The 26,334-nt window shown below is 47.3% G+C and overlaps 1 protein-coding gene, 1 long non-coding RNA gene and 1 other non-coding gene across 8 annotated transcripts in view; 2 read left to right on the top strand and 1 right to left on the bottom strand.

The window, feature by feature from the left end:
• CHKA (choline kinase alpha) overlaps positions 1-18,281 on the bottom strand; it is a 58,673-nt gene extending 40,392 nt beyond the window's left edge. For 4 of the 6 annotated variants that reach the window (XM_081531853.1, XM_081531854.1, XM_081531856.1 and 1 more), the window contains exon 1: positions 17,662-18,281. In XM_081531853.1, coding sequence (XP_081387979.1) covers positions 17,662-18,011 — 350 coding nt within the window. In that variant the 5' untranslated portion in view covers positions 18,012-18,281. Of the gene's footprint in view, positions 1-17,657 lie in introns of all 6 variants that reach the window. The other 2 variants (XM_081531857.1, XM_081531858.1) reach the window with 1 other exon arrangement.
• TRNAE-UUC (transfer RNA glutamic acid (anticodon UUC)) lies at positions 11,314-11,386 on the top strand. Its single transcript has one exon. It is a non-coding gene; the product is annotated as a tRNA-Glu (tRNA).
• Positions 18,282-18,400: 119 nt separating the features above from the next.
• LOC145522826 (uncharacterized) lies at positions 18,401-24,600 on the top strand. The gene is made up of 3 exons (XR_014066184.1): positions 18,401-18,767; positions 23,088-23,309; positions 24,189-24,600. It is a non-coding gene; the product is annotated as an uncharacterized LOC145522826 (long non-coding RNA).
• Positions 24,601-26,334: the final 1,734 nt, after the last annotated feature.

Here is a 26,334-nt window from a genome sequence, read left to right as displayed (position 1 = left end):
ACCTTTATTTCATATTCAACACATGTAAGTAAGCAAGCCATGGCAGGTAGGATGCTGAAAAGAGAGGTCCCTGTGGTGGGAATTCTAACCAGTGCCCTAGGGATCCAGCTGAGTGTGACCCCTAATCTACACCCGGAGTCCCTCAAACAGCACCAATGGGACCACCAGAGAGAACAGAGCTGCTTTTACAGACTGTTGATCACATAGGAAAATCATTTCAATTTCTCTTGAAACTGATATTCAATTTCAATTGAAATATACAATTTCTCTATTCAATTTCTCTTGATATTATTAAGAATTAACTTAGGGGGCTTCCCTGGTGGCTCAGTGGTAGTCTGCCTGCCAATGCAGGGGACATGGGTTTGGTCCCTGATCTGGGAAGATCCCACAGGCCGCAGAGCAAACAAGCGCATGCACCACACCACTGAGCCTGTGCTCTAGAGCTGCAACTACTGAGCCTGCGTGCTGCAACTCCTGAAGCTCAGGCACCTAGAGCCAGCGCCCCACGACAAGAGAAGCCCCTGCAGTGAGAAAGCCATGCGCCCCACAGCTAGAGAGCAGCCCACGCTCTCTGCAACTAGAGAGCAGCCCACGCTCTCTGCAACTAGAGAAAAGCCCTCACAGCAACAAAGACCCAGCAGAGCCAAAAATAAATAATTAAAATCAACGTCAAAAAAGAAAAAAGGATAAGAGCCAATCTACAATTTAAAAAAAAAGAATTAACTTACAATTAAGAATAATTTGATGTGTTAAATAATAATACACATAGAACATAAAGGATATCTGGGGAAAAAAAATGCAAAAACAAAATGAAGAACACATCCCTAACTGAAGACCCAAAAGGCTAACTGTATTACATGCTAAAGAAAATGAGTTTGTGATCACAGAGTCACAAAGCAGTCACTTGGTAGTGCTTCGATGCTTCTGGCACATTCAACATCACCTACACACAAGTGACAAAGAACCTGGGTGACCCAGGCATAGCTTTTAAAACTCAAATAAGTTTATCAGTTTATTAGTTGTTGAAGCAACTAAAGTAGACTATTTTAACATGTATTAAAAATTTTTTGACTTTCAGACTTTAAAATCTAGGTTCCAAAAATCTGTGTGTACAAGGAGCTGAAAGACCTCCTCTAAAAAAGATAACTTCCTGCCCAAATTCTATTATTCAAATATAACCACTTTGAATACTGTGGTATATATTTTTTCTTGTCCTTTTCCCAAGCTCCTTTTCCCAATTTCTTTCTTGTTATTAAAGTTAGAATCACGGTGAATATACTGCTCTGTTAAGTTGCTTTTCTACTTCTATTATGAGCATTTTTCATCAATTCAGTATTAAAAACATCATTTTTAATCAGGCACAGAATTTCACCTTAAAGACACAGCATGGTTTAACCAACTGTCTACTGCTAAAGATAAGAATTTTCCCATTATTTTTTACTTCTATACACAACCCTATAAAATGCATATCTATATGTCAACCTTTATGCACAATCTGAGAAGATCCTTTAAAGCTGGGTTTTCTGGGCCAAAGGGCACTACCATTTTAAAATTTCCTGATGACTGCTGTCAAAGTGTCCCACAAAAGAGCCATGCCAGGTCACTCTGCACCCATCAGTGGTGTCAGAACTCCTGTCTCATATCTAGATGGACCTGTTTTTTTAATCAATTAAAACCTGATATAGCAGAATATAACTTTTTTAAACATTAAATTGCTAGTGAAGACAATGATATTTTTTTAATGCTTCAAGATATATACAAAGTTAACACATGGCATGAAATACTTTAAAGTTAAAAAAATACTACAAAGGGAATATTTGTTAAGTACATCAATATGGAAAAATCATTAATTCAAATGAACTATGAAACATACTGAAAGCTAGCCAATTTAAAGGGATTTCTTTAAACATCTTAGTGATCTATGCTAAATAAATTCCCCCTAAACTGATAAACATCAATTCATTACTCCCCTCAAACAAAGTCATACAATTAATTGTGAAATCATTGAGAAAAGAAAACTGGAAAATATAACACAGCAAATAATCTAAAAATGTAGTTGATCCAAAAATGGGTCAAAGAAACGATGTCTCAACAGGCATCATACTGATTAGAAGTGACTTTAAAAGAACCAAGACCAATTCCACAAAATCAGTACAAAACAAAAGCCACTCCATGAAACTAAGATCTGGCATCTGATGATACTTACTCTCAAGGTTTTTCATAGCAGGAAATATCATTATGCTTTCCTGATATGAAGGAAGGAAGGAAGGGAAGGAAGGGAAGGAAGGGAAGTCACTCAGTCGTGTCCGACTCTTTGCGACCCCATGGACTGTAGCCTACCAGGCTCCTCCGTCCATGGGATTCTCCAGGCAAGAATACTGGAGTGGGTTGCCATTTCCTTCTCCAGGGGATCTTCCCGACCCAGGGATCGAACCCAGGTCTCCCGCATTGGAGGCAGACGCTTTAACCTCTGAGCCACCAGGGAAGTCCCTGATATGAAAGGTCTTCTTAAAACAGAAGACTAGGTCAACCAGTTCCATTCAGTCAAATTGGAAACAAAATGTTTCAAAACACACAGGATTATTAACCCTCCTATGACAAACCATCCTATTACAAGTACACCTGTCACACAAAATGCTATAACACTTTAGCACTTACATCAAACACACAGGTTATGAAAGATTTCAAAAGTCTGCTCTAAAGATCAGACTCATTTCAGAATGAAACAAGCAAATTTTAATATCAATGTAAAATGGTGGTTACCTCTGGACAAAGGAAAGGAACCCGAGGCCAATTTGGCAAAATGTTCAGATTTGATAAAGCTACTTTATTCTTTTTAAAATTTTATTCTTTACTACTTTACAAATGTAATTTTTAATAAAGAGAACTTATTTTGCATAAAACTTCATGGCATCTAAAACACAAGCACCAGCATATGCTATAATGAACTCTTCTCAAAAATCAGTTGCCAATTTAGCATACGTATAAAACCAAGTTCACCAGTAGTAAGGGGAAAAGAAGGTGCTGGTGAAGGATCGCAATGGGTCAAAGCAACAACCTCTGGATCTCAACAGGGGTATTTGTGGGGGTCCACGGGGATCCTCTGACACAGGCTTGAAAAAATCAGTGCGTACTGTTGTGGGTGCTAGGTCGCTTCAGTTGCGTCTGACTCTCTGTGACCCTAGGGACTGTAGCCTGCCAGGCTCCTCTGTCCATGGGATTTCCCAAGCAAGAATATTGGAGTGGGCTGCTGTGCCCACCTCCAGGGGATTTTCCCGACCCAGGGATTGAACCTGAATCTCTTCCATCTACTGCATTGGCAGGGGGGTTCTTTACCACTAGTGCCAGCTGGGAACGTCTTCAAAAAGTTAAACACTGAGTTACTGAATGATCCAGCAATTCTACTCCTACACAATTCCATTCCTAAGAGAAATGAAAACATATATCCTCACAAACACTGTACACAGAATTTTGTAACAGCCCTCCAAAAGAGAAAGAACCCAAATGTCCATCAGTTACTGAATGAATAAACAAACTGTGGTATATCATGTAACAGAATATTACTCAGCCATAAAAGGAATGAAGTACCAATACATGCTACAACAAGGATAAACATAGAAAACATTATACTAAGTGAAAGAAACTGGTCTCAAGGGGCCATATGTACTGTACGATTCCATCTATATGAAACGTCCAGAAGAGGCAAATCCATAAAAATCAATCAGTCAGTGGTTGTCAAGTTAGGAAGAGGGGAAGATGGGAGGAGATTGCTAACAAAGTACAGGCTCTCATTTTGAGATGATGGTAATGTCCTGGAAAAATCAGTGAATGCTATGTAACTGTAAAAATACTAAAAAACCCTGAACCGTACCATTTAAGAGGATGAATTTCATAATATGTGAATTATATCTCAGTGAAGCTGTTATATTTTCCCTTTCTAAATCAGCGATAACTTGTCTTAAGTAGTTTATTAAGATCGACCGTTCACTGACTTACCTGAATCTATGAATGACCGTCCTCTTTAACATTAAGCTCCCTGTGCAGGATCCACGGCAACCGCTATGTGATTACAATCTGCTCTCAAGTACTAAACACTTTCAATGAAACTGTCAGAGCTTAGGAGAAATCAAGCCCATGAAAAAGACACCTCTGATTTTAGGATCTGGAGAAAGAAGTGCTACTAAGGGCTTTGGAATGAGAAAAGTTACCAAGTTTCAGGAAACCTCTGTGGTTACGCTGGGTTTCCAGCTTCCCACACCTATCTGTAACTCTGTTCGGAGGTGGCACCTGTCCCCCATGAGCACCACCAGAGGTCCTTCCCTCCAGTCCTGCCATAACTTCTTGCTTTCCTCCCCAAGTATCTTTTCAAGGCCTTTACCTCCCTACCCCTGCTCAGTTTGACGCCTATCAGGGAGGGCCCTCACATAGAGCCTTCTCTATCACAACCAGTCACCTTTCACAAGCCAGGTATCCAGGCCATTGTAAAAACTGTCAAGAGAAAACATTTCAGAATCAAGCCCAGGGAGGGAAGGTTTGCCAACACTTGCCTCCTCTGCCCTTTGCCTTCCTTCTGCTGACTGGTTCAATTCCACGTGCTCATAATCTCTGGACTTCTTAAAGTTTTTAAATTATGCTTTAGTAGCTGTGACCACCTCTGCCCTGGGGGGCTTCTACAGTATTCTTTAATGCAGCATCCTGAATTCCACCCCTGCACTGCCAGGACAAATGCTGTGCAGGAAAACTAAGAGAGGAAGACTCAGAAGAAATGAAATTTCCAACAGCCTATGTGCAGAGGAAAACAATAAAACGCACCACCATTGCTTCTGGTATTAATTATCCGCCATCGTATATGCACCCAACAGAACCCTTAGCATCCTTACCCACAATCCAAGACAGACAAAGGCGATTCACAAACCTGGTCTGTCTGCAGTTCTCATCGGTGAAACAGGGTCCCTGTCAAGGTCAGACACCCCCGCCTTCTCCACGTGACACGTCCATACGAATGTCACATGGCCCTGGACTGTGACAGCAGGCCTATCCAGAGGTTTCTAACCCACGGGAGCACTGACTGGACCTGAGGGTAGACCTGTCCCTTGACTGGATTTCTCCCCTAAAAGACAGGACTCATCAGCACATTCAAGGTCATTTGAAGTTCTTGCCAGACATCATATTCTTAGCATACTTTTGCACATACTTCATAAGCAGTAGGTACTGTTGTAGAGAACTGCTTGTCACAAAAAAATGTGGGCAAAAAATAGAGACAGGTGTATGTAATCTCTGCCAAAACTGAAGTGCATGCCTGAGGGAACAGCTGAAATAATCATCATACTGTGTTAAGACTGGAAAGGAGTCACCACCTGTTAACACTTTAATTTCTGGCAAGTTACTCAACCTCTCTGGGCCCCGAGGGTAAAGAATACCTCCTCGAGGGACCTTTCTGGCAGTCCAGTGGTTAGGGCTCCGTGTTCCCACTGCAGGGGGCACAGGTTTGATCCCTGGTTCAGGAAGTAGGATCCCGCTTGCCATGCTGCTTGGCCAAGAAAGAAAAAAAGAATAATACTTCTCCTGGAGGCCTGGTGCCCAAGCTAACTGAGATAAGCACAACTGCCATAGTACTTGGCAACAGTAGGCACTTAACGAATGGAATCTTTTATTATCATGATTAACTTAAGAAAGCAGAAGCTCTAGTATTTTAACTGTCCTGAAAAAAATCAAAATGATATTTCTATTAAAATACAACACTATATGGCTATTCAAGAGAATAAGACAGCTCAATAAATACCCACACAAAATAATCTCTAAGATACAGTGCTGCTTTTAGTGCAAAAAAGTGACCTACTGGAGTATTAACATTAAAGTGACCTACTGTGAGTGTTAACATTCAAGAGGGAGGGGAAGCCAGGCATTCCCAGCCCCTGGCACATCGCAGCTCTCGGGTTTGCTGGAGAAACAGGTATACCCACACATGCTATATGCCTGACGTCTCTCTCTAAGAACAGATAACGAAGGAGGGACAGTGCTTGCTTCTAGGGAGGGGCGCTGAGGCCAGAGGTGGGAAAGACACTCTTAAGTAAAGTCTGAATTTTAAAACCAGTACACTGATTACCTACTCAAAGATTTTTTTTTTAAATATAATGAACAAAAACAATCTTTATTTTCTTTTTCCAACTGTCTTCTCTAATCACTGCACAAACAAAAAGAAGGGCGCTATCCCACTCAACTGAATTTCCTGGTTAATCACCAAGTCGTATGAAGTACCATCCTAATCACGATATTCAGAGGTTAACAAATGGAATATTCTTGTGTAAAATCTAAAAACTCTTCGTACCTCCCCTCCATTCCTGCCTTAAATCTAGGGTGGCAAAGACGAGGTACCTGTTAATGTTTTGAGCCCCTCACTGGTCTGCGGCCCTTATCGTGACCATGAAACGTCACTGAAGAGTCCTAGGAGGTCAGACACACACGGAGGCGCTCAGATGGGAGCCGCTCCCAAGGCAGGGCAGGAAATGTTCTGGATTCTCAGTCTTGCTTTTTTTTACTTTCACACTTTCTCTTTAGAAAATTAAGGGAAATGTTTAGTAACTTTGGCTCCAGTTAACTGAATCTTTCCCGCTGATTTCCTTCCTCTAGTCACATAACAGATAAGACCCTGGGTACGTTTCAGGATTTTTAGGCCTCATTTTCAGCCCTGAATTTCCTGGCAGAGTCCTTAAAAAAAAAACGAAGTATTTTTCACTGATGGCATTCTATAATAATAATGATGAATTTACTTCTTGGTGACTTTTCTAACCTTCAACTCAAGAGCCAGTTCTAGATTCAGCCAACTTGATTTTTTTTCTGACTCGTCTTTTTCTACATTAGCCCCACTGTTCCAGAACCTATAGGATAACCCTTTCCAACCGAAGTTGACTATGTTACAATGAAAGGGCTCAGGGAAATTTACATGTTACCTACACGCAGGGCAAAGCCCCAAAACCTGGTAAGGCACAAAATTAATCAAGACTCCCTTAATTTGCTAATTGTTGTTGCTGTTGTTCAGTCACTCAGTCATGTCCAACTCTTGGTGAGCCATGGACTGCAGCGTGTCAGGCTTCCGGGTCCTTCACTAACTCCCAGCGTTTGCTCAAACTCATGTCCACTGAGTCGGTGATGCCATCCAACCATCTCGTCCTGTCGCCCTCTTAGGTCACTACATTTCAAACAGGTTACTGTCACATTTGGGATAAAGTACAGTTAATTTCCAGACTTAATGGCAGTGGAGATTTTCGAGGGAGAAGAAGATGAACAATTCCTCGCCGTGAGGCAAATGAGGAAACACTGCTGACTTTTTATCAGCTCACCACTTAACGGCACTGCTGCACTTCCCCCGGGAGGCCAGAGGTGGCAGGAGCGCTCCCCACTCCAACGCGGAGAGCCAGGAAACCCGACTGGAACACTGGAAAGCAAAGGGAGGGAGGCGGCTGCAGCCCCAGCAACAGGAAAAAAACCGGCCCCCTGGCCCCCGGCCCCTACAGGGCTCAGTTCTCGAGGTGGACGCCTGGCCCAGCCCTGCCCTCCTCACTCCGTCTCCTGTCAGGAAGCTGCAGGGAAAGATGGCATCTTGCTTGCACGGCAAATCCTTCCTGACTCTTCACCCACCTTGTGAAAAAACACTGAAATGGTTTTTTGGGTGTTTTTCAGGTATCGGCTGTTAAGACTGTCAGTCAAGTTTGGTTGCTCTGGGAAGTTCTCATAGATTGAAAATATCCTCCACGTGTAGAAAGGAGGTCAAGTCTGAGTCCACGCTAAGCCCTTTAAGGGTGAACAGCCCGGCAGATATGACTCATCCTCGCTGTGCTGTGAGTCACTCTGACGCGGCGGCAGGAAGCTGGTTGACGCAGGGCAGGCGCTGGGCACCTGAGAATGTCATGCCCGGAGCGGCGAGTACTCACTGGCGACAGGAAGTGGCTGGTACTGTTAACTACAGTGATAAAGAGAACGCGGGGGAGAGCCTGCGTCCAGCACGTGGACTCTGTCCCAGAGAAACAATCTCTGAAAGTTTTGGAGTAAAACCACCTCACTAGACAGCGGTTCACTGTGAAACACAGCTTTTGTTCTAGCAACGTGTGTTCAAGTAGCTTTACAAATGGCTTGTATCCTTAATCTGTAGACTTAACCAAGTCTTAATGAGGTTATTTGTTTGATTCTACAGCGTTCTACTTGGGGAAAATCCACACTGTGGGGATACTACACCTTGGTGCAGTGCCCAAGGTCTTGCAATACGCCATTCCTAATGTCAAACATCCAGAGCGTATTCCTTTCCAATTTGTAAGTTTGAGGTAGAATACGCATAACACACAGTTTGCCATCTGAACCACTTGTGACTGTCCATTAGGTACATTCACACTGCTGTGAATCACCACCTTCCACCTCCAGAACTCTTCATTTCATAAAGCTGACCCCCTTTAAACACAAACTCCCCATTCCCCATCCTCCAGTCCCTGGCACCAGCCAGGATACTGTGTCCCCATGAACTTGATTCCTCTCGGGACCTCACAGCAGTGGTGTCAGGCAATATGTGTCTTTTGGGGACTGGCTTATTTCACTTAGCATAACATCCTCCAGGTTCACCATGCTGTAACATTTCAGAATCTCCTTTTTATCAAAGTTGGGTAATATCTGATTGTTTGTATATGCCACATCAAAAACATCTATATATTTTTAATCACTTATAAAAAGAGTCAGCTTAAATAATGAGAAACCCAAGATACTGCCTGCTCCAGGGGGGCCTTTAATACAAAGGCTTTCACCTGCTAAACTGCAGTGGTTAGTTTCTGGTCTGCACCAAACCAACTGAACTCTGCTGAAAACCAAAAACTTACTGAAACCTCTGCAAACTGTCCACAAGTAACCTGGTGCAAAACCCAGCATGCACAGGACTTGGCCTCCCTAAGGCTCAGGGCCTGCACCCAGGAGCTGCAAGAGCACCATCTAAAAATCAAGAGGACCTCACTCATGGTCCAACGGTTAAGACTCCATGCTTCCGTTGCAGAGGGCATAAGTTCGATCCCTGGTTGGGGAACTAAGATCCCACATGCTGCACGGTGTGGCTAAAAGAAAAATGAAATAAAATTATAAAGAATAAAATAAATAAAAAGTCAAGATGACAAGAAAAAAGTGAACATCATAACTAATACCTAAGCAGAAAAAAGTATCCTTAAGTCCATAGGGCTGTAAGCAGGGAAGATGGAAGACAGGATAATATCGAAACATATTTAGATAATATCTAAATTCCTGACCATCTAAATATCTCAATTCCTAAATATTTGAATTTAGAGCACAAAACAAGGGGGGAAAAAGTGCATTTTTCAAAAATTTCTTCTAACCATCTAAAATTCAACTTGAACCAACCACAGCTCAAGGGGAAAAACCACTCCAGCTCAGTGACAGCACGGCTGTGCCGTCGTCAGGGGCAGATGTCTGAGCACCCAGCCCTCTCAGCACCGAGTCTGCGGGCACAGTTAAGGCAGAGGCTTTGTCCCAGGTGGGCCGTTTGCTCTGCAGATGGCTGCATGGCCTTCAGCAAATTGCTCAGTAAAACAGTGTAATAGGATCTAGTGCGGAATGACGTCAGTTGGTTACCATCATCACCAACTGCAAAGCAAAGGTTAATTTTTTTTTTTTTTGGCCACACTGCATGGCATGCGGGATCTTGGTTCACTGACCAGGGATTGAACCCGTGTCCCCTGCAGTGGAAGGGCCAAAAGTTCATTTATTAAGGATGCGCCAGGTGGAGAAAGCTCCGTCTTCAGTCCTCTACTCCAGGCTGCACAGCCCTCAGCCCCATTGCTACTGGGGGCACGAGAGGAGAGGGCTGCGCTGTGCACTGAAGGACGTTCAGCAGTGTCCCTGCCCTCTACCAGGATCACCATCAAGTGCCAGGATCACCACCACCACCACAAAACCATGACAATCAAAAGGTGTCCAGACATTACTAGATGTCCCTCAGAAAGTATTTTGAAGATACCCATTTCAAGCCACCAACCTGAGCATCCTTGGGACACAGCCCGCCTCTGCCTTCTCTTCCCACCTGCAAGGTCCTTCCAGCTTTCAGAGTAAATTCAGGGATGTCCACATGCCCCAGCCCACCCAGACCTTACATTTTACTGTTTCATTACCAGCCCCTGGGCTACTGTGATACTGAACCACAAAAAGAGGGCTAGGCACAGTGAGCCGACTGAATGTTGATATACAGGGAGATGGCAGTGCAGCTACTGATGCAAAACAGGCTGATGGAAAGCTGAAGACAATGGCTGTCCTAGGGCAGTACAAGACTCCCTGCCAGTGGGCAGAGGACGCTGAGATCGGCGGGGGGGGCTGGCCAGTCTAGGCTGGTGGCCAGGGCTCCACTGGAGAAAACTGTAAAGGAGAGCATGGGCATCGGGGTCAGAGCTGAGCAAGCCAGAGACTAGACTGAAAAAAAAGAAACAACTAAGCAATCAACAAGGTTATATGAGACAAGGTTAATATACAAGTCAGTCTCCTTCCTATATATGAGAAATGAACAAGTAGAAACTGAAATTTAAAACATATTATTTACATTAGCACTTCCCAAAATTAAATACTGAGGTATAAACCTAATAAAATATGTACAAGATCTATATGAGTAAAACTACAAAATTCTAAAGAAAGACATCACAGAAGAACTAAATACATGGAGACACACCCCATGTCTGCGAAGAGTAAGGCTCAATACTGTCAAGATGTCCTTTCTTCCTTACTGGGTCTATATATTCATGGGATCCCAATAAAAATCCCATTAAGTCATTGTGCGGATGTCAGTAAACTGATTCTCAAGTTATATGGAGAAGCAAAAGACCTACAATAGCCAACTCGCTATTGAAAAAGAACAAAATATGAGGACTAATCCTATCAGATTTCAAGACTTTATTACAAAGCTACAGTAATCAAGACAGTGTGATACTGGCAAAAAAAAAAAGACATACAGATCAATGGAACAGCATGCAGAGCCCAGGAACAGACCCACAGAGTCAACTGATCTTGACAGAGAGCCATGACAAACCTGCAGAGAAAGGACGGTCTTTTCAACAAATGGCGCTGGAACAACTGGACACCCACAAGCGAAGCAATGAAACCTAAGGAATTCCCTGGCGGTCCAGTGGTTAGGACCCTGTGCTTATTATTGCAGGGGGTGTGGGTTCGATGCCTGGCTGGGGAACTAAGATCCCCCAAACCTCGAAGCCCAGCCAAAAGAAAAATGAACTCTAGATACAGACCTTATATCTTCACAAAAATTAACTCAAAATAGAGAGTTCCCTGGTGGTCTAGTGGTTAGGATTTGACACTTTCACTGTCATGGGCCTGGGTTCAATCTCCGGTTGGGGATCTGAGATCCTGCAAGCTGTGCAGTGAGAAAAAAAAAGAACCTCAAAATGAATTTACTGACCTAAATGTAAAATGCAAAACTATAAAACTAGAAAATCACACTGAAGAAATTCTAGAAGACCTTGGGTATGGTGGTGAGGTTTTAGACACAACTCCAAAGACAGGATCCATGAAGGAAATAACTCCTAAGCTGGACTTCATTAAGATTAAACAATTCTGCTCTGCAGAAGACACTATCCAGAGAATGTGAAGACAAAGCTACAAACTGGAAGAAAATATCTGCAGATGATAAATCTGATTAAGGTGGTACTCAGTCACTCAGTCATGTCCGACTCTTCATGGCCCCATGGACTGTCGCCCGCCAGGCTCCTCTGTCCATGGATTTCCCAGGCAAGAATATTGGAGTGGGTTACCATTCCCTCCTCCAGGGGATCTTCCCGACTCAGGGATTGAACCCACGTCTCTTGTGTCTCCTGCCCTGGTAGGCGGATTAAAGAATCCACTAGTGCTACCAGGAAGTCCTCTGATAAAGGACTATTATCTAAAATATTCAAAGAACTCTCAAAATTCAACAATAAGAAAACAAATAACCTGACTGAAAATGGGCAAAAAACCTAAACAAACAACTAATCAAAGAAGATATACAGATGGCAAGTAAGCATATGAAAAGATGCTTCACATCACTTGTCATTAGAGAATCACAAATTAAAACAAGATCCCATTATACACCTTCTCAAATGGCCAAAGTCCAGAAAACTGACATCAAATGCTGATGCGGGTGTGGAGCAACTCACTGCTTCACGTTCCCCTCATTCACTGCTGATGGGAATGCGAAATGGTACAGCCACTTTGGCAGTTTCTCACATAAACATACTCTTACCATATAATCCAGCAACTGTGCTTGCTATTTACCCAAAAACTGAAAAGTCATGTCCACACAAAAACCTGTACAAGGATGTTCCTAAGAGCTGTATTCATAACTGTCAAAACTTGGAGGCAATAAAAAATATCCTTCAGTAGGCCAATGGATAAAACTGTGGTACACCCAGACCACGGAAAACAATTCAGTGCTAAGACTATCAAGCCATGAAAAGACATGGAGTAAATGTAAATGCTTATCAAGCGAAAGAAGGAAATCTGAAAAGGCTACACTGCATGATTCCAACCATATGACATTCTAGAAAAGGCAAACCTATGGAGACACTACAAAGATCAGGGGTTGAGGGGAGGGTGGGATAAACAGGCAGAGGACACAGGACTTTGGGGGTCATGAGGCTCTCCTGTAGGATCCGACAGTGGTGGATACGATACGTCATTATGCATTCGTCCAAACCTACAGAACGTACACCACCAGGAGTGAACCCTAGTGTAAACTGTGGACCATGATAATGACATGTCAGTGCAGGTCCACGGACTGTAACAAGGGCACCACTGGGGGAGGACAATGACCAACAGTGATGGGGGCTGTGGGGGAGGGGGAGGTAAAAAGCGAACTCTGTACCTTCTGCCCAATTTGGCTGTTAATCTAAAACTGCTCTAAAGTTTCTTCTTTTTTTTTTTTTTGGAAAGAAGTAAAGCCACTTAAGGGACCAAACTTTCAGTGTGTAGTAAAAACAAAGTGTAAATGAAACTTTATCTTGAAAAATGAAACAGAATCATTTATGTTTTTACATGTAACATAATGTAAGTTATAAATGGAACTATGACATAAAAAGGAAACCAAGTAGGGAATTTTGGCTTAATTTTTCCAAAAACATTTATGATGGTGCCATAAAGCACAACTCACTCCTTCTTCAACTTCTGCTGTAGAATTCTGTAAATACAGCTGAGGATTTTGCCAGTCTTTTTCAAGGGCCTCTCTGTCTTGATACTCAAATGATTCAATTTTGAAGAGCTCGTGGTACCATCTGCCCCATCGTTTCTTAACTTGCAGTGGGCTATGGAGGGACATGTGTGAAACTCTCAGTCCTCAAACATTTGTTTCCTCAAACTTAAAAGACATTGTGCATCTTTTGCAAGATTAACAATTACATTTCACAACTGTGACCGCTTTACCAACCAGCACTGAGTGTGACAATAACACTGATTTGATGGGCGGAGGTACAAGCTGGTGTTCAGCTATAATGTCTGGGCACAGAGAAAACTCCCAAGTGGTCAGCTCATTACGGACACTTTTCATGTTACTATAATTTTTATCTTTCCCTATACCACTCTTAGCTGGAGAGACTTGGGCAGCCAGCAGTCTGATGACAAAGACCCCTGTCATCACTTTAGAAGGACAGAAAAGAAGCCAATTTAAGCTAAAATCCAGGGGCTAAAGTCAAGCGCTTTTCTACTGCTGGAGATGTAAAGATGAACACGACCTCCCTCTTAAAATTCAATCTAACACAGTTGAACGAATAAACACAGACAATACAGTAAGTGCTGTGACACACAGGTGTCTATGCAGAAAGTACTACAGAAGAAACCTAAGCGAGGAAGAAATGAATTCTTCTGGCTCCTCTAACTCAGGCCTTGAAGGAGGTGTTTTAAAAGCAGACACTGGGCTGCCAAGTAGGGTGTAGGAGCAAAGAAAGGCCTGGAGACCGAAAACACAAAGCTCATTCAAGAAATACAAGGTCAAGTGTAACTAGCACAGTTAGTTGTCACTGGTTAGGGGAAAGGAGAGATTTATAAAACAATAACAAAAAAAGAACCACTCTGAAAAAGTAAGGCTGAGGCCCAAGTGTAACACATGCAAACAAGTTTGGATTTTATTCTCCAGCTACAGAAGCCACTGTAAACTTCCAAACAAAGGAGTCGGGATATTTGAGAAATCCTTGGCAATGGGGTATTGAACGGGAGTGAGGCAACCCATAGCACAAGCGCCTCCTGTTACAGGGTCTAAGCCAGGACAGCAGAGCTGGAGCAGACGGGAGGTGTGGGCGCGGAAGCAGGTCACCAGGGTTTAGCTGCTATCCAGTGTTGACAAAGGCTTCCAGAGAGAATGAGAAGACTGAGAAATAACCGTGGGGCACCAGCCGGCTGCTGTTAATATTAATAGTTCAAAGAAAAAGAAACCGAAGGTGGACCAGCACCCAGCAGAAAGCCAGGGCTGGAGACACGGGCCAGCAAGATGTGATCACCAGAACCTATACAGGAACTGGTTGTGGAGGGCCACTGAATTTCAACCAGGTGTATCCCTCTCCCCACTCTGAATTGTCTCTTTTGTCTTTTTTTTTTAAACTAGGCATCATCTACTTTCTATACCCTAAAACACCTCTTTTCTCCTCATTCAACTCATTCCATAATTACATTATTCCAGAAAACAGGACTGATAGCACACCATACATTATTCTAAAAGGTACTCCAAGCCAATAGGAAAGCTGTGTCTTCCAAGCTTACTGATTCTTGGAGAAAAGAAACAAAATGATGAAATAAAAATTCGTATTTTAAGGCAAGACAAGAAAAATTTAAACGTAAAATTCTTCTCTGCCCATTTCGGCCTCCTCCCTGCCCCCTGGAGTGTTACATTGTTAACCAGCCCTCCCCCCTGGCAGCAATGCCCACTCAACCATAAAGATCAATTTCCCTTCCCCTGGAGCCAGCCACGAAACTCCTCTCTCAATCCTTCCTTTCTCAGTCCTCGCAGGAGTCACTCGCCTTGCATGTGCAGACATCTTCGGTGAACTTTAGAGCCAATATATCATTTCCCTTAAAGTATATCACACGTTCATATATGTTTACAGTGCCAGTACATCATTTCCCTTCAAGACAGCAACTGGCCCAGAAGAGACTGGGCTGCCCCTAATGCAAGTTCTTAAGTTTAAATACTCACTCGTGACCTTGTTAATGTCACTAGCTATATTACTTGCATTTTGCCTATTTTATAAAATTACTGTCTCCTGCGTTACCAGATGTGTGACTAAACCTCCAATAAAATTAATGGCCGTGAGATAACTTGAAATGACTGACTAAGTATATAGCTCTGTAAAACCAATGATTACAGTAGTACAGCTCTACATGTGGGGAGAAGCAACAAGAGGAACGTTTCTCGGAGCGTAACAGACTACTAAGATACGTGGTCCAGAGGCTTTTGGTTACTGTTCACAGGGCCTAGTTCACTAACAGCACGTCAAGGGGCCTATCAAGGAAATCCTCCCCTGACCTGCGAATGAGCATTGCTAGCACCATGGAATTGCTCACCAAATGCCTCCTAAACCTTGGTCAAATTAAGACTGAAAGGGAAAGACTGTAGAGAATCTTGCCCACCATCCCGTTCTATAAGCATCAAATCATTAGCCACGGTAATCACTGACTCACATACATCCCAAAAGGAATTCAGGGCAAAGATTAGGATGAGGTACTTCTTGCTCCAGGAAAAATGACAGAATTGGCCCTCAGATTATTTCCAGGACAAATATTTTACAAAGCCGGATTCTTGCACTTTCCCACACTGAGATCATTAACAGAGATGTCTGTTCCTCGTGATTAGCAGCAACCTTCTGCTGAGACATGTACTTGTTAGCAAGGTCCCTCTTGGCCATGTACACACAGCTCCCCACACCCTCAACAGTTCTCAGAGCTCTCAGAGACGTCTCTGGGTTACGAGGCTCAGCCTGGCTCGAATAAAACTTCCCATTTCTTTCTTAGATTGACGACTGATTAGTTTTTTCATCGACATCCTCTAAGCTTTTAGATTGTCAGATTTGCGCAAAACACAAAAGGTTTCGTTAATGAGTGACACGCCCCAGAAAGGGGTCACAGAAACACCTACGGCTGGATCCAGGGCATCCAACTGTTTTCAGAGGCGACAGGAGAGAGCCCAGGCAATGGGTTCAGGAGGCGGGGCAGCTCACTCGAAGGTCGGCTCAGAGCCACTGACCTCAGGCAAGCCACCGCCCCTTTACACCTTCCATTTTACGGTTGGATGATCTGAACATCTCATGGGACAATCCTCTCACAGAGAATTTTCAGGCCTAACTAAATGTGATAGTTTGGAAGAAAGTTTCATTTGGGGAGAAAAAACAAAACGTTGAATTAGGCAATTCTTGGGCTTCCCTTTCTCTTCGATTCGCACTGCTCCTAACTAAGCATATCTGTAAGACGGGCCACTGGCACAAAAAGAAAGTGAAGGTCAGTTAATTCTGCTGTATTTGCAGCTCTGGTGAAACACTGGGCACAGAAAAGGAATCAAATGACAAAAACTGGATTTCAGGATTATTGGTGGCAGCCAGCCAGCCAGTTTCTAGACACTGCACTCAACCTAGTCAAACAGTTAAAAGAAAATTAGCAAATAAAAGACCACACATTTTAAAATGTCTCAACAGAAGGAAGCCTACTAAACGGTAAGTGGTCATCTCAAAGGCGCAGTATTGACAAAAACCAAATTTATGTTTTCTGGTTAAGCCTGAATACATACACACACACACCCACACACACACGTATTTCTTGCAATTTAAACTTAATGATTAAGTTTTCTAAGCTTAAAAAACGGGGCAAAATCTTTTTACCTTTCTCTTAATAGTTATTTTTAGAGCCACACATCCTAATTTTGGCTAGTCACCCACCTATATGTCTGCAAGGTTAATGAGGAATGAACAGAGGCTGCCCCTTCACCGCATACAAATGTCTCTTTCAGCAGGAAAAAGATCTAATATTGGACTGGAGGAACTAAAAGCAAAAGTCACCAAGTGGTTTTTTTTCAAGCGGGCTACAATATCCCTCCTTCATTTAAGGCCCTAAACCCAAAGGGACTTGCTAGACATACTTCAGGCTTCCCAGGTGGCTCAGACGGTAAAGAATCCGCCTGCCAACGCAGGAGGCCGGGGTTCGATCCCTGGGTCGGGAAGATCCCTTGGAGGAGGGCATGGCAATCCACTCCAGTATCCTTGCCTGGAGAATCCCCATGGAAGGAGGCGCCTGGTGGGCCACAGCCCATGGAGTCAAAAGAGTCGGACATGACTGAGCGATCAACACTTGCGCTGCTTTCAGACCCATTTTAAGCTTCTGTACAAAGTGTACTTTGTGGCTGAACAGTATTGCTCTCCTTAAAAGAGACCTGCTTTCCCACGACACCGGTATGTTTTCAATAGCCTGCCTTCGGGGCGGGGGGTCGAGGGGTGGCCTTGAGGGTTCACGGGGTCCGTTTTACTGGATCTGGCCCCTATTTCAGAAGAGCTAGTGAAAGGAGGCTTAGCCGGCCGCAGAGCCCCCCGGCGGGGCCCGCGCCCCCTTCATCGGGCCCCGCCCCCGGCCGGCGTCACCTGACCGCCCGCCGCCCCCGCCGCCACCGACCTGATGACACTGATGTGGAACTGGTCCTCGCGAAGGCCCCGCCAAGCGCCGGGCAGGAACTCCTTGCACCACAGATAGGCCCTGCGCCGCGTCCGGGGCTCGGGCTGCTCGTCCGCCGGCGGCGGCGGCGGGGGCGGAGGGGGCAGCGGCAGCGGCAGCGGCGGCGGCGGCGGCGGGGGCAGCGCGAGCGGCGGCTGCCGCCCGCCCAGCTGCTTGGGCTCGCGGTCACTGGCGGCGTCGCGCTGCTGCCCCACGCCGGGCGCCGGGGCCGCGCTGCCGCTGCCGCAACTCAGCAGCAGGCCGAGCGGCGAGGGCTCCGCCTCGCCCCCGTTGCAGAACTTGGTCTTCATGCCGGGCAGACGGCCGAGGAGGCGCGGTCGGCCGCAGCGCGTGAGGGCGAGGCTCAGGGTCCGGCCGGACGCCCCCCTCACGGAGGCCGGGCGCTGAGGCCGCTCGCCCCCTCGCTGACGGACGGGCCCGGGGCGCGGGCGGCTGGGGACGCGGCGGACGGGTGCGGGGCGGCGGCGGCGGCGCGGAGGTAGCGAGTGGCGGGCAGCGGCGGCGGCAGCTCTCGGCTGAGCCCGCTCGCCGTGGCGCTCGCTCCTATACCGCCGCCGCACGAGGAGCGCCGGACGCGTCACAGCCCGCCCTCGGGCTCGCCGCTGATTGGCCGCTGCCCGCCGGCCCCGGCGCATCACAACCGCCTCCGCTCTTTCCACGCCGCCTTCCCATTGGCTGCGTGGGCACACCGGCCCCGCCCCTCCCTAAGTCCCGGGTGCTGCGGACGAGGGAGGCGGGGCCTCGGAGGGGCGGGGCCTCAAGGGGCGGGGCGTCGAGCAGGTTCCTGGGGTCACAAGGATGGAGAAAGCCAGTAAACCCGCTGGGGGCTCCCCGAGAGCGGCCGGGGGTCGGGCGGCCCTTGAACTTTGGGAGAGCCAGACCTCGGCTTTGGGGGCTGAAACTTGGCTTGGACCCCCCCCCGAAACCTGCAGAACAGCAGAGGCTGGGGCCTGGCAGTGAGGGGCAGGCAAGAAGCTAGCTGGTGCCCGGAGGCCGGCTTCTCTTTCCCCACGACCTTGGAGCGAGGCACCTCCTTCTGCAGCTCCGTACGTGTGTTTTTAGAACGTTTCCCGGCCCTGGCTCAGCTCTCCGCGAGGCGTGGCCACGCCCCGTCCAAGCTGGGGCGTGAGAAATTATTGTCCCCGGGTCAGAAGCCGAGGCTCGAAAGGGGGAAGACAGGTTCAAGGCCGGGCCGCTGGCCCAGCCCTCTGAAGCCTCAGTTTCCCTGTCCGTGGTGCTGAGGATGCCTGGGCCTATGGGCGCGGGGCGGGCGGGGCGGCGTCCCCGCGACCTCCTTGAACACTGGCCAAAGGTGAGTGTCGCGGGGGCTCCTGGCTTTGTGGAGGCCGCCCCGCCCGCCCCCGCACAGGAGGCAGTCCCGTGACTGTGACTGACGCACTTTTGCCCGCGGAGGTGGGGGGGCGGGGCCCCCCTCTCCATTTACCCCGTGTACTGCCCCGTGTCCCTTTCCTCTCACCCCGGCTCCTCAGTCCTTTCCAAAAGTAATTGTAGTACGGATACATTTAAAAATTACGGATCCTCTTTTTACCGGGCATGAGCCGGGACAAGAGGTTTCCCTGGTTGCTTAGGAAATCCAGCGCCTGGCATACAGGAAATGGCTTCTGTGTGGGGATTTCACAGTCTTCGGGAAGAAAACATCTCTTCTTAGCAGTGTGTGCTTGGCTGCACTTCCTCCAAGAGAAAGAGAAAAAAGAAAGAAAAGAGCTCATTGAACAAAGGATTATGATGAAAGGGGGCTTTTGTCAAGACAGCTGTGGAGGTGGGCCTGGACGCTGAACTAGAGGGAGCTGGGAGCCGGCCCAGCACTTACTTAGTGGAGAGGAGGAGCTGGATGTTGGGAAAGCTGAGAAGTCAAGGTCTCCAGTCAGGCCATTTAGATAAGAGGGCCAAGGACTTTGTCTAAAAATACCAGCCCTGAGAAGGTGGGGCTGTGTCTATGGTCTGCCCAGGTGACAGCCCTTTATGCCACTGTCCCATGGCAGCAGCCTGGTAATCTCACAGGAATGCTTGAAATGTGGCAGGGAGGAAGGGGTACAGGAAGTGAGGGTTGGGCCTCTGTCTTTGAGGGAACTCTCCTGTCTGCTGGTTTGGGCTATTAGAACCCACAGCCTCCTTATGGGATCACAATTCGTTGTAGGAATAAGAAATTGCTTCATAAAGGTGTTGAAAAGTTATGTCTGTTACTGCTTCCATTTAATGGATGTGGACTGAGTCCTGTGGAGGCTGAACAACTCAGGGGATGACCCTTGGCTACGGTGAAGAAGGTGAAGAGCAAGGCAGGTGTCCTGGTTCCTTCATGTGGAGAGCACCGTGCCTGTATGGATACAAAACTTCCCACCCCCTACAGTCAAACTAAAGTCCTGGACTTGCTCTCAATGGCCCATCCAGGGCCTGGCCAGTCAGGACCCACCCTTAGCCCTGGGGTTGTCAACTCCATGCAAAACCTCCATGGCAGAGACTGAGGTAGCTTAGCATGGTAATGCTAAAACATTAAATTTTACATTAGGAGGTGTTTGAGCTGGGCTTTGAAAGGTTGAGAAGACATCTCTCTTAGGCAGTCAGGAGCTTCAGGCTGCTTTTACCTCTGCAATGAGTATAATAATAGGAGCAACTTTCCTGAATCATCTGTGATGATGTATCCAACACCCAGGGGGTGTTTGGGAAAAATGTCAGACAAATCATTACCCAAAGGAGAAATCCGGAAGGATAAATATGCCCATGACCCTTGAGGTAGCACACATCCCCAAGACTTCCTCCCAAAACAAGAAGTCATCAGCAGCAAAAAGCCCCGTATACGTGTATAAAACTGGCCATCACACGTTATTTCTCACTGAAGAAAGCTGGAAATAACCTACATGTTTTTCTAGCATCCTAGTCTGAGCTGTAAAGGAGTACATCAGTCAGGAGTGCAGTTGGTAGGAAGGGTTCATTTTTCCCTTGAGTGCCTTCAGTGTGCCAGAAATATTTGCTGAATAGGTGTTCCCTGGTGGCTCAGTGGTAAAGAATCCACCTGGCAATGCAGGAAACACAGGTTCGATCCCTGGTCTGGGAAGATCTTACATGCTGTGGAGCAACCAAGCCCACGCAACACAATTTCTCAGCCTGTGCTCTAGAGCCCAGGAGCCGCAACTATTGAGCCCATGTGCTGCAACTCCTGAAGCCTGCACGCCCTAGATCCTGTGATCTGCAACAAGAGAAGCTGCCGCAGTGGGAAGCCCATGCACTGCAAAGAAGAGTAACCCCCGCTTGCTGCAACTAGAGAAAAGCCCACGCAACAATGAAGATGCAGCACAGCCAAAAAGAAAAAGGTTTTAAAAAGAAATATTTGCTGCACGAATGAAGTCCTGGCTCAGCACTTGCTAACTTTATGACTTTGGGTTGAGCCTCAGTTTCCTCAGCTGTAAAATGGGTTATCATTCGCAGGGCACAGGGTTGTTGTAAAGGGTGAACGGGTGGATGTGCAGTATGTGCGCAGCGAGCAGGACACCCCCACCCTCCTGTTGTTACGTGCAGTCGCTGCTTGGTGTGGCTTCTTATCCAGCAGCTGGCATTGAGTAATGAATAATGTGCACACTTGTAGCAAACCAGCCTCGGAAGACGATACTGTGAAAGACGAGAATGCAGTGTACATTCTGATCACCAAAATGTGATCATTTGTGCACACGTGGACAAGGCTTGGAGAGAAATTTGCTACGGCAGGTGCTGGTGCTGGGAGGAGTGTGTTCCAAGCATAAAGTCTTCTAGGACATCAGAAAAAATTTTCCAGAAGCTCCCTGATGCTAAATTCTGTCTGAGAGCAGACACGTGGTATGGGTCATGGGCCTCAGGATGGATCGGGGAGCAGGGGAGTTGGGGAGATTGGGAGGTCCCTGCCCAGTCTCTGGCCTTCCTGCAAACTGGTTCCTCTGGTCTGGCCTGAGAGGCCTGGTAGGGGAGTCACTGGGCAGACCATAGGCAAGCTCCTTACTTGTATCCAGAATCTTTGAACTTTCAAAGCCAGCAGTGTGTTAAGTATAAATAGCACTTCGTCTCTCAGGAGAGAAGGTTGAGCTTCATCCCAGAGGTAAAACCATTTGTCCAAGGCAGGCAGCTGGTAAGGACAGGACCCAGGGACCCACTCAGGACTCCTCCCCCCGAATATAGAGGAACTACATCCTTCTGCACCAAAAGTACCTTTGACCCAGAAAGTCCTAGGCACTTGGCACAGTGGGGATTTCCTAGAGGACTGCCGAAGGAGAGCCTTGGTTGGGCTCTGCTTACCACCCCTTCCCAGGCTGCACTCAACTCAGTCACCCCAGTTTCAGTTCTGAGCCTTAAAATATTAATGTGGGTGGAGAGAGGCCATCAGACTGAAATCCTAACTTTTCAAGATTGAATTACAGCCCCTGCCAGCAGTGTGACATGGAACCGGGCCCTTCACTGAGTGCCTGGGTTTGACCCCAGCTTAGGATGCTCTGTTAGCCTGAGGCCGAACAGGCCCAGCAGCTTTCACAGGTCTCTGCGCCTTTTTGAGACACGATTCTACCTTACACCTAGCCTCAATGCTTCAGGGCCAAGGCCACAGGCAGGACTGAGGACCCAGAGAGTTTAATGAAAGCAGGGGACTTGTACACCCATGTGTCCTGTGGTTGGGACAGGCTCTCACCCCAACCCCCCATATGCAGGTATCCTGAGTATAGCGTTAGAGGTAAAAAGCTCTCTGGAGCATTTGCCTGCACCAGCTGTGTGACCTAGGACAAATTATCTACCCCTTTAAACCAGATGGAGATGATTGTTCCTACCCTACACGTTTGTTGGCGGTGGAGAAAGTCATGGAAGGAGCAGGGAAAGGGCTGGGTTCAAGGTTGGGGCCACACAAAGGGTAGCTGTGCACTTGTACTGATTGCTCTCTGGATCCCCACCACCTGGTGTTGTTAATAGTAAGGGTGGCCCTGCAGCAACTCATCCCATTAGCCAGGGGCTGGGGCAGGGGGACGGGGGTCCAGGGCAGATGGGAGCAAAGAACTCTGTTACTAGCAATACAGAGCCTCCCAGAAGTCTACCAGGGCCTGGGGCCTTTTCCATTCTTTGAGGCACCTAGCACTTTTCAAAAATGAAGAAATACAGGCAAAACTTGTTTTATTGCTCCTCAAAAATACCACTTTTTTTTTTTTTTCCCCCAAATTGAAGGTCTGTGGCAACCCTGTAGGGAAGCAAGTCTATTGGTAGCATTTTTCCAACAGCATTTGCTCACTTCATGTCTGTGTCACATTTTGGTAATGGGGGGAAACATTATTATTCTTATATTTGTTGTTGTGATCTGTGATCTTGTTTTTGTGAACAAAAATTACTGCCCGCCATTTCAGTAAACGACGGATGCTGTGGCCATCGGAGCCATCAGTCACTGCGGCAGCCCCCTTGCCGTGCACCCTGAGGGGGATTCAGGATGGAGGAGAACAGAACGCCGGCACTGGATAGCCGAGGTGCCCATCAAAGGAATAACTGCAACGAGCCCAGCTTCCTGCATCTTGCCATCCAGAGAAAACACTAAAACCATTAACTCGAGATGTCTGAAGGCTCAGATGATGGTTAGCATCTTTTAGCAATAAAGTATTTTTTAAAGTATGTGGATGAAGAATGTTATCAGTGAACAAAGGTTGCTGTGGCAATCCAGTCATCAGCCACTGCAGCCACACCCAGCGGTGCACCGTGAGGAACTGGGATGGGAAAGAATAGGATACGGGCCCTAGATAGTTCAGGTGCAGAGCAAAGGAATTATGTCAGTGAACCTAGACTCTTGCATCTTTCCATACATAGAAAAGCGCTAAATTCACTAACTCGACATGTCTAGTGTCCTTTAATTAACAGTAATCTTTTAATGATCCCACTACCTGGTTTTTGTTGCAAAAACTCCTCTATACCCTGGTTCATCCCTTACCTCTTTGGAGCCGTCCCTCCAAGCTATCTCCGAATGTTCACCCAATAAAACATCATTCTCTGGCTTCCCTGGTGGTTTAGTGGTTAAGAAGCCACCTGCCAGTGGAGGGGACACAGGTTTGATCCCTGGTCTGGGAAGATGCCACATGGCCCAGAGCAACTAAGCCCATGCACCTCAACTACTGAAGCCTACAGGCCCTAGAACCTGTGCTGTGAAACGAGAGAAGCCGCTGCAATGAGAAGCCCGAAACTGCAACAAGAAGTAGCCCCAACTCACCACTAGAGAAAGCCCGCGGGCGCAGCAACAAAAACACAGCGCAGCCAAAAACTTTTTTAAAAAACTGTAATTCTCAACTTTTAGGTGGTGGATTTTTTCACTTGATAGGATGTACACTGTTTTTTAGACATAGTTATTGCACACTTAATAGACTGTGGTATACTAGGAATATGTGGAGTGTGCACTAGGAAACCAAAAAAAACAACAACAAAAATCATGTGACTTGCTTTATTTCGATACTCGCTTTATTTAGGTAGTCTGGAACTCAACCCGCAGTGTCTCCAAGGCATGCTGGTACCTCAACATAATTATCAAAACTGGAGCATAGGGCTTCCCTGATGGCTCGCTGGTAAAGAATCCACATGCCAATACAGATGACGTGGGTTCAATCCTTGATCCGGGTAGAGCCCGCATGCCCCAGAGCAACTAAGCGTGAGCACCAGAACTACTGCATCTGCTGTGTTCTAGAGCCTGGGAGCTGCAACTACTGAAGCCCACTTGCCCTGGAGCCCACACTCCACCAAAGAGAAGCCACGGCAATGAGAAGCCTGCGCTCTGCCAAGAAGAGTAGCCCACACTCACCCCAGCTGGAGAAAAGCCTCTCAACAACAAAGACCCAGCACAGCCCGGCAATAATAAATTAAAACAACTTTTAATCTAAAAAATTTATTTTTTAAAAAACTGGGGCATATTTGAAACACTTAAATTGAACAAATCACCGTTGTTGTTTTTTTTGGGGGGGCCGTGCTGTGTGGCGTGGGGGATCTTAGTTCCCAGAAAAGGGATTGAATCCATGCCCCCTGCAGTGAAAACATGGAGTCTTAACCACCAGGGAAGTCCCACACATCAGTGCTCTTAACATACATGCAAAAGCTCCTGCACAAGATAATTTTACTGTTCACAAGCTAATAGCAGGATTCATTACAAATAATTATGCTTTGTGGCACACTGAAGAACGTTTTCAAGCCTGACCAGTCTCTCTGATTATCTTTATTTAGAAATGACACCAAAAATCTAACTCTGAGGCCCTAGGGCACAGGAAGCCCTCCTGGGACCCCCGTGGTAGACCCTCGCAGTGACCATCCACCTTCCAGCAGTGATCCCTGGGGTCCCCTGGGTGCGTTTCCTGTGTCCCCACAGGAGAGCCTTCCAAACCCACCTTCCGATTTTGGTGGAAACCTGTCCCCTGGTTTTGTGCCCTAGATGCCTTATTTTTGTGACACAATAAACGCAGTTGTTTAAAAGATCCCTGTTCTGATGGAAGTCACCCTCTGGAGAACCAGACCTCTGGGCAGGAGTCAGGAAACCCTGGTTCAGGAACTGTGCCCCACTGGACTCCTTCCTGCTCAGTCAGGCCTGGGCCCTGCGGACTGGACTTATGCCAAGCGGCCTTGGGGTGGCTTTCCTTCCTGCGGAGAACAACCAGCAGGACCCGAGGGCCCCTTGCACAGATAGGTAAGCTGAGGCCGGGGTGCAGGCGGGAGTCAGTGGTTCTGTCTACCTGGGATCCCATGGCCAGCGCTGCCCCCCGCCCCCATTCCCCACTGCATGCTCAGGACCTGGCCCCTCTCTCCTGGAAGCGTCTCTCCCTCTGGAAGAGTCTCTCCCCCAGGAGCACCTGCAGTCCCGAGCCTGGATGCCCCTAGCTCTGTCCTTAGTGACTCCCACTCCCACCTCAGTCTGAAGGAGCCTCCCAGAGGTGGAGCTTCCCTGGCGACCCTCTGTGTGACCTTGGCTGGTGTCCAGCTTCTGAGCCATCTAACAGGGCAGGGGGGCGCTTGGCGCCAGCCTTGGAATCCACTGGGTCCTAGAAACCAGCAGCCGTACCCAGCACCAACCCCCAGCCTCCACCCCTCCAGCTGCCAGGCCAAATTCCAAGGCCAGGGGCTGTGGGGAGGAGGGCAGGGGAGGATTCCTGCGCCCTGGCCCTGTCGCTGTTGGTGAGAGGGCGCTGGGCCGAGGGGCGGGTGGCTGGGGGCACAGGCCCCTCCCCTGCTCTACAAGTCCCCTCCCCGCGCTTGGGACCCAGTGGGAGACGCTCCCGTGTTCATCAGGCACAGCTAAAGGCTTTTCCGGTTTTTTCCTACCGGCTTGATGAAGTCGCTTTTGCAATTGGAGCTTATATTTACCAGATAACAGCTAGGCACCGCCCAAGGCTGCGGCGCCAGACTGGCCGGGGGAGGGTGAGGGGGTGGCCGAGGGCAGCTCCTGGAGCCTTGGGGCAAAGTTTTGACTCCCGGAAGGCAAGTGGAATCCGCTAGCAGATTCTCCCAGGAAGCCAGGCCTCCAGACAGGGGAGCTAAGGCCCCGCAGCGACCCCCTCCCCCAAAGGCCCGCAGCCTTGGTCCTCCTGCCCGTGAGACGCCCCCCTCCCTCCTCACCTGCGCTGGCCGCTGCCT

Source organism: Giraffa tippelskirchi, chromosome 10, assembly GCF_054371585.1.
Source record: "Giraffa tippelskirchi isolate mGirTip1 chromosome 10, T2T-mGirTip1v1.2.pri, whole genome shotgun sequence".
Taxonomy (NCBI): Eukaryota; Metazoa; Chordata; class Mammalia; order Artiodactyla; family Giraffidae; genus Giraffa; species Giraffa tippelskirchi.
The sequence above is the reverse complement of the archived record's forward strand: the minus strand, read 5'-3'. Positions and strand labels throughout refer to the sequence as shown.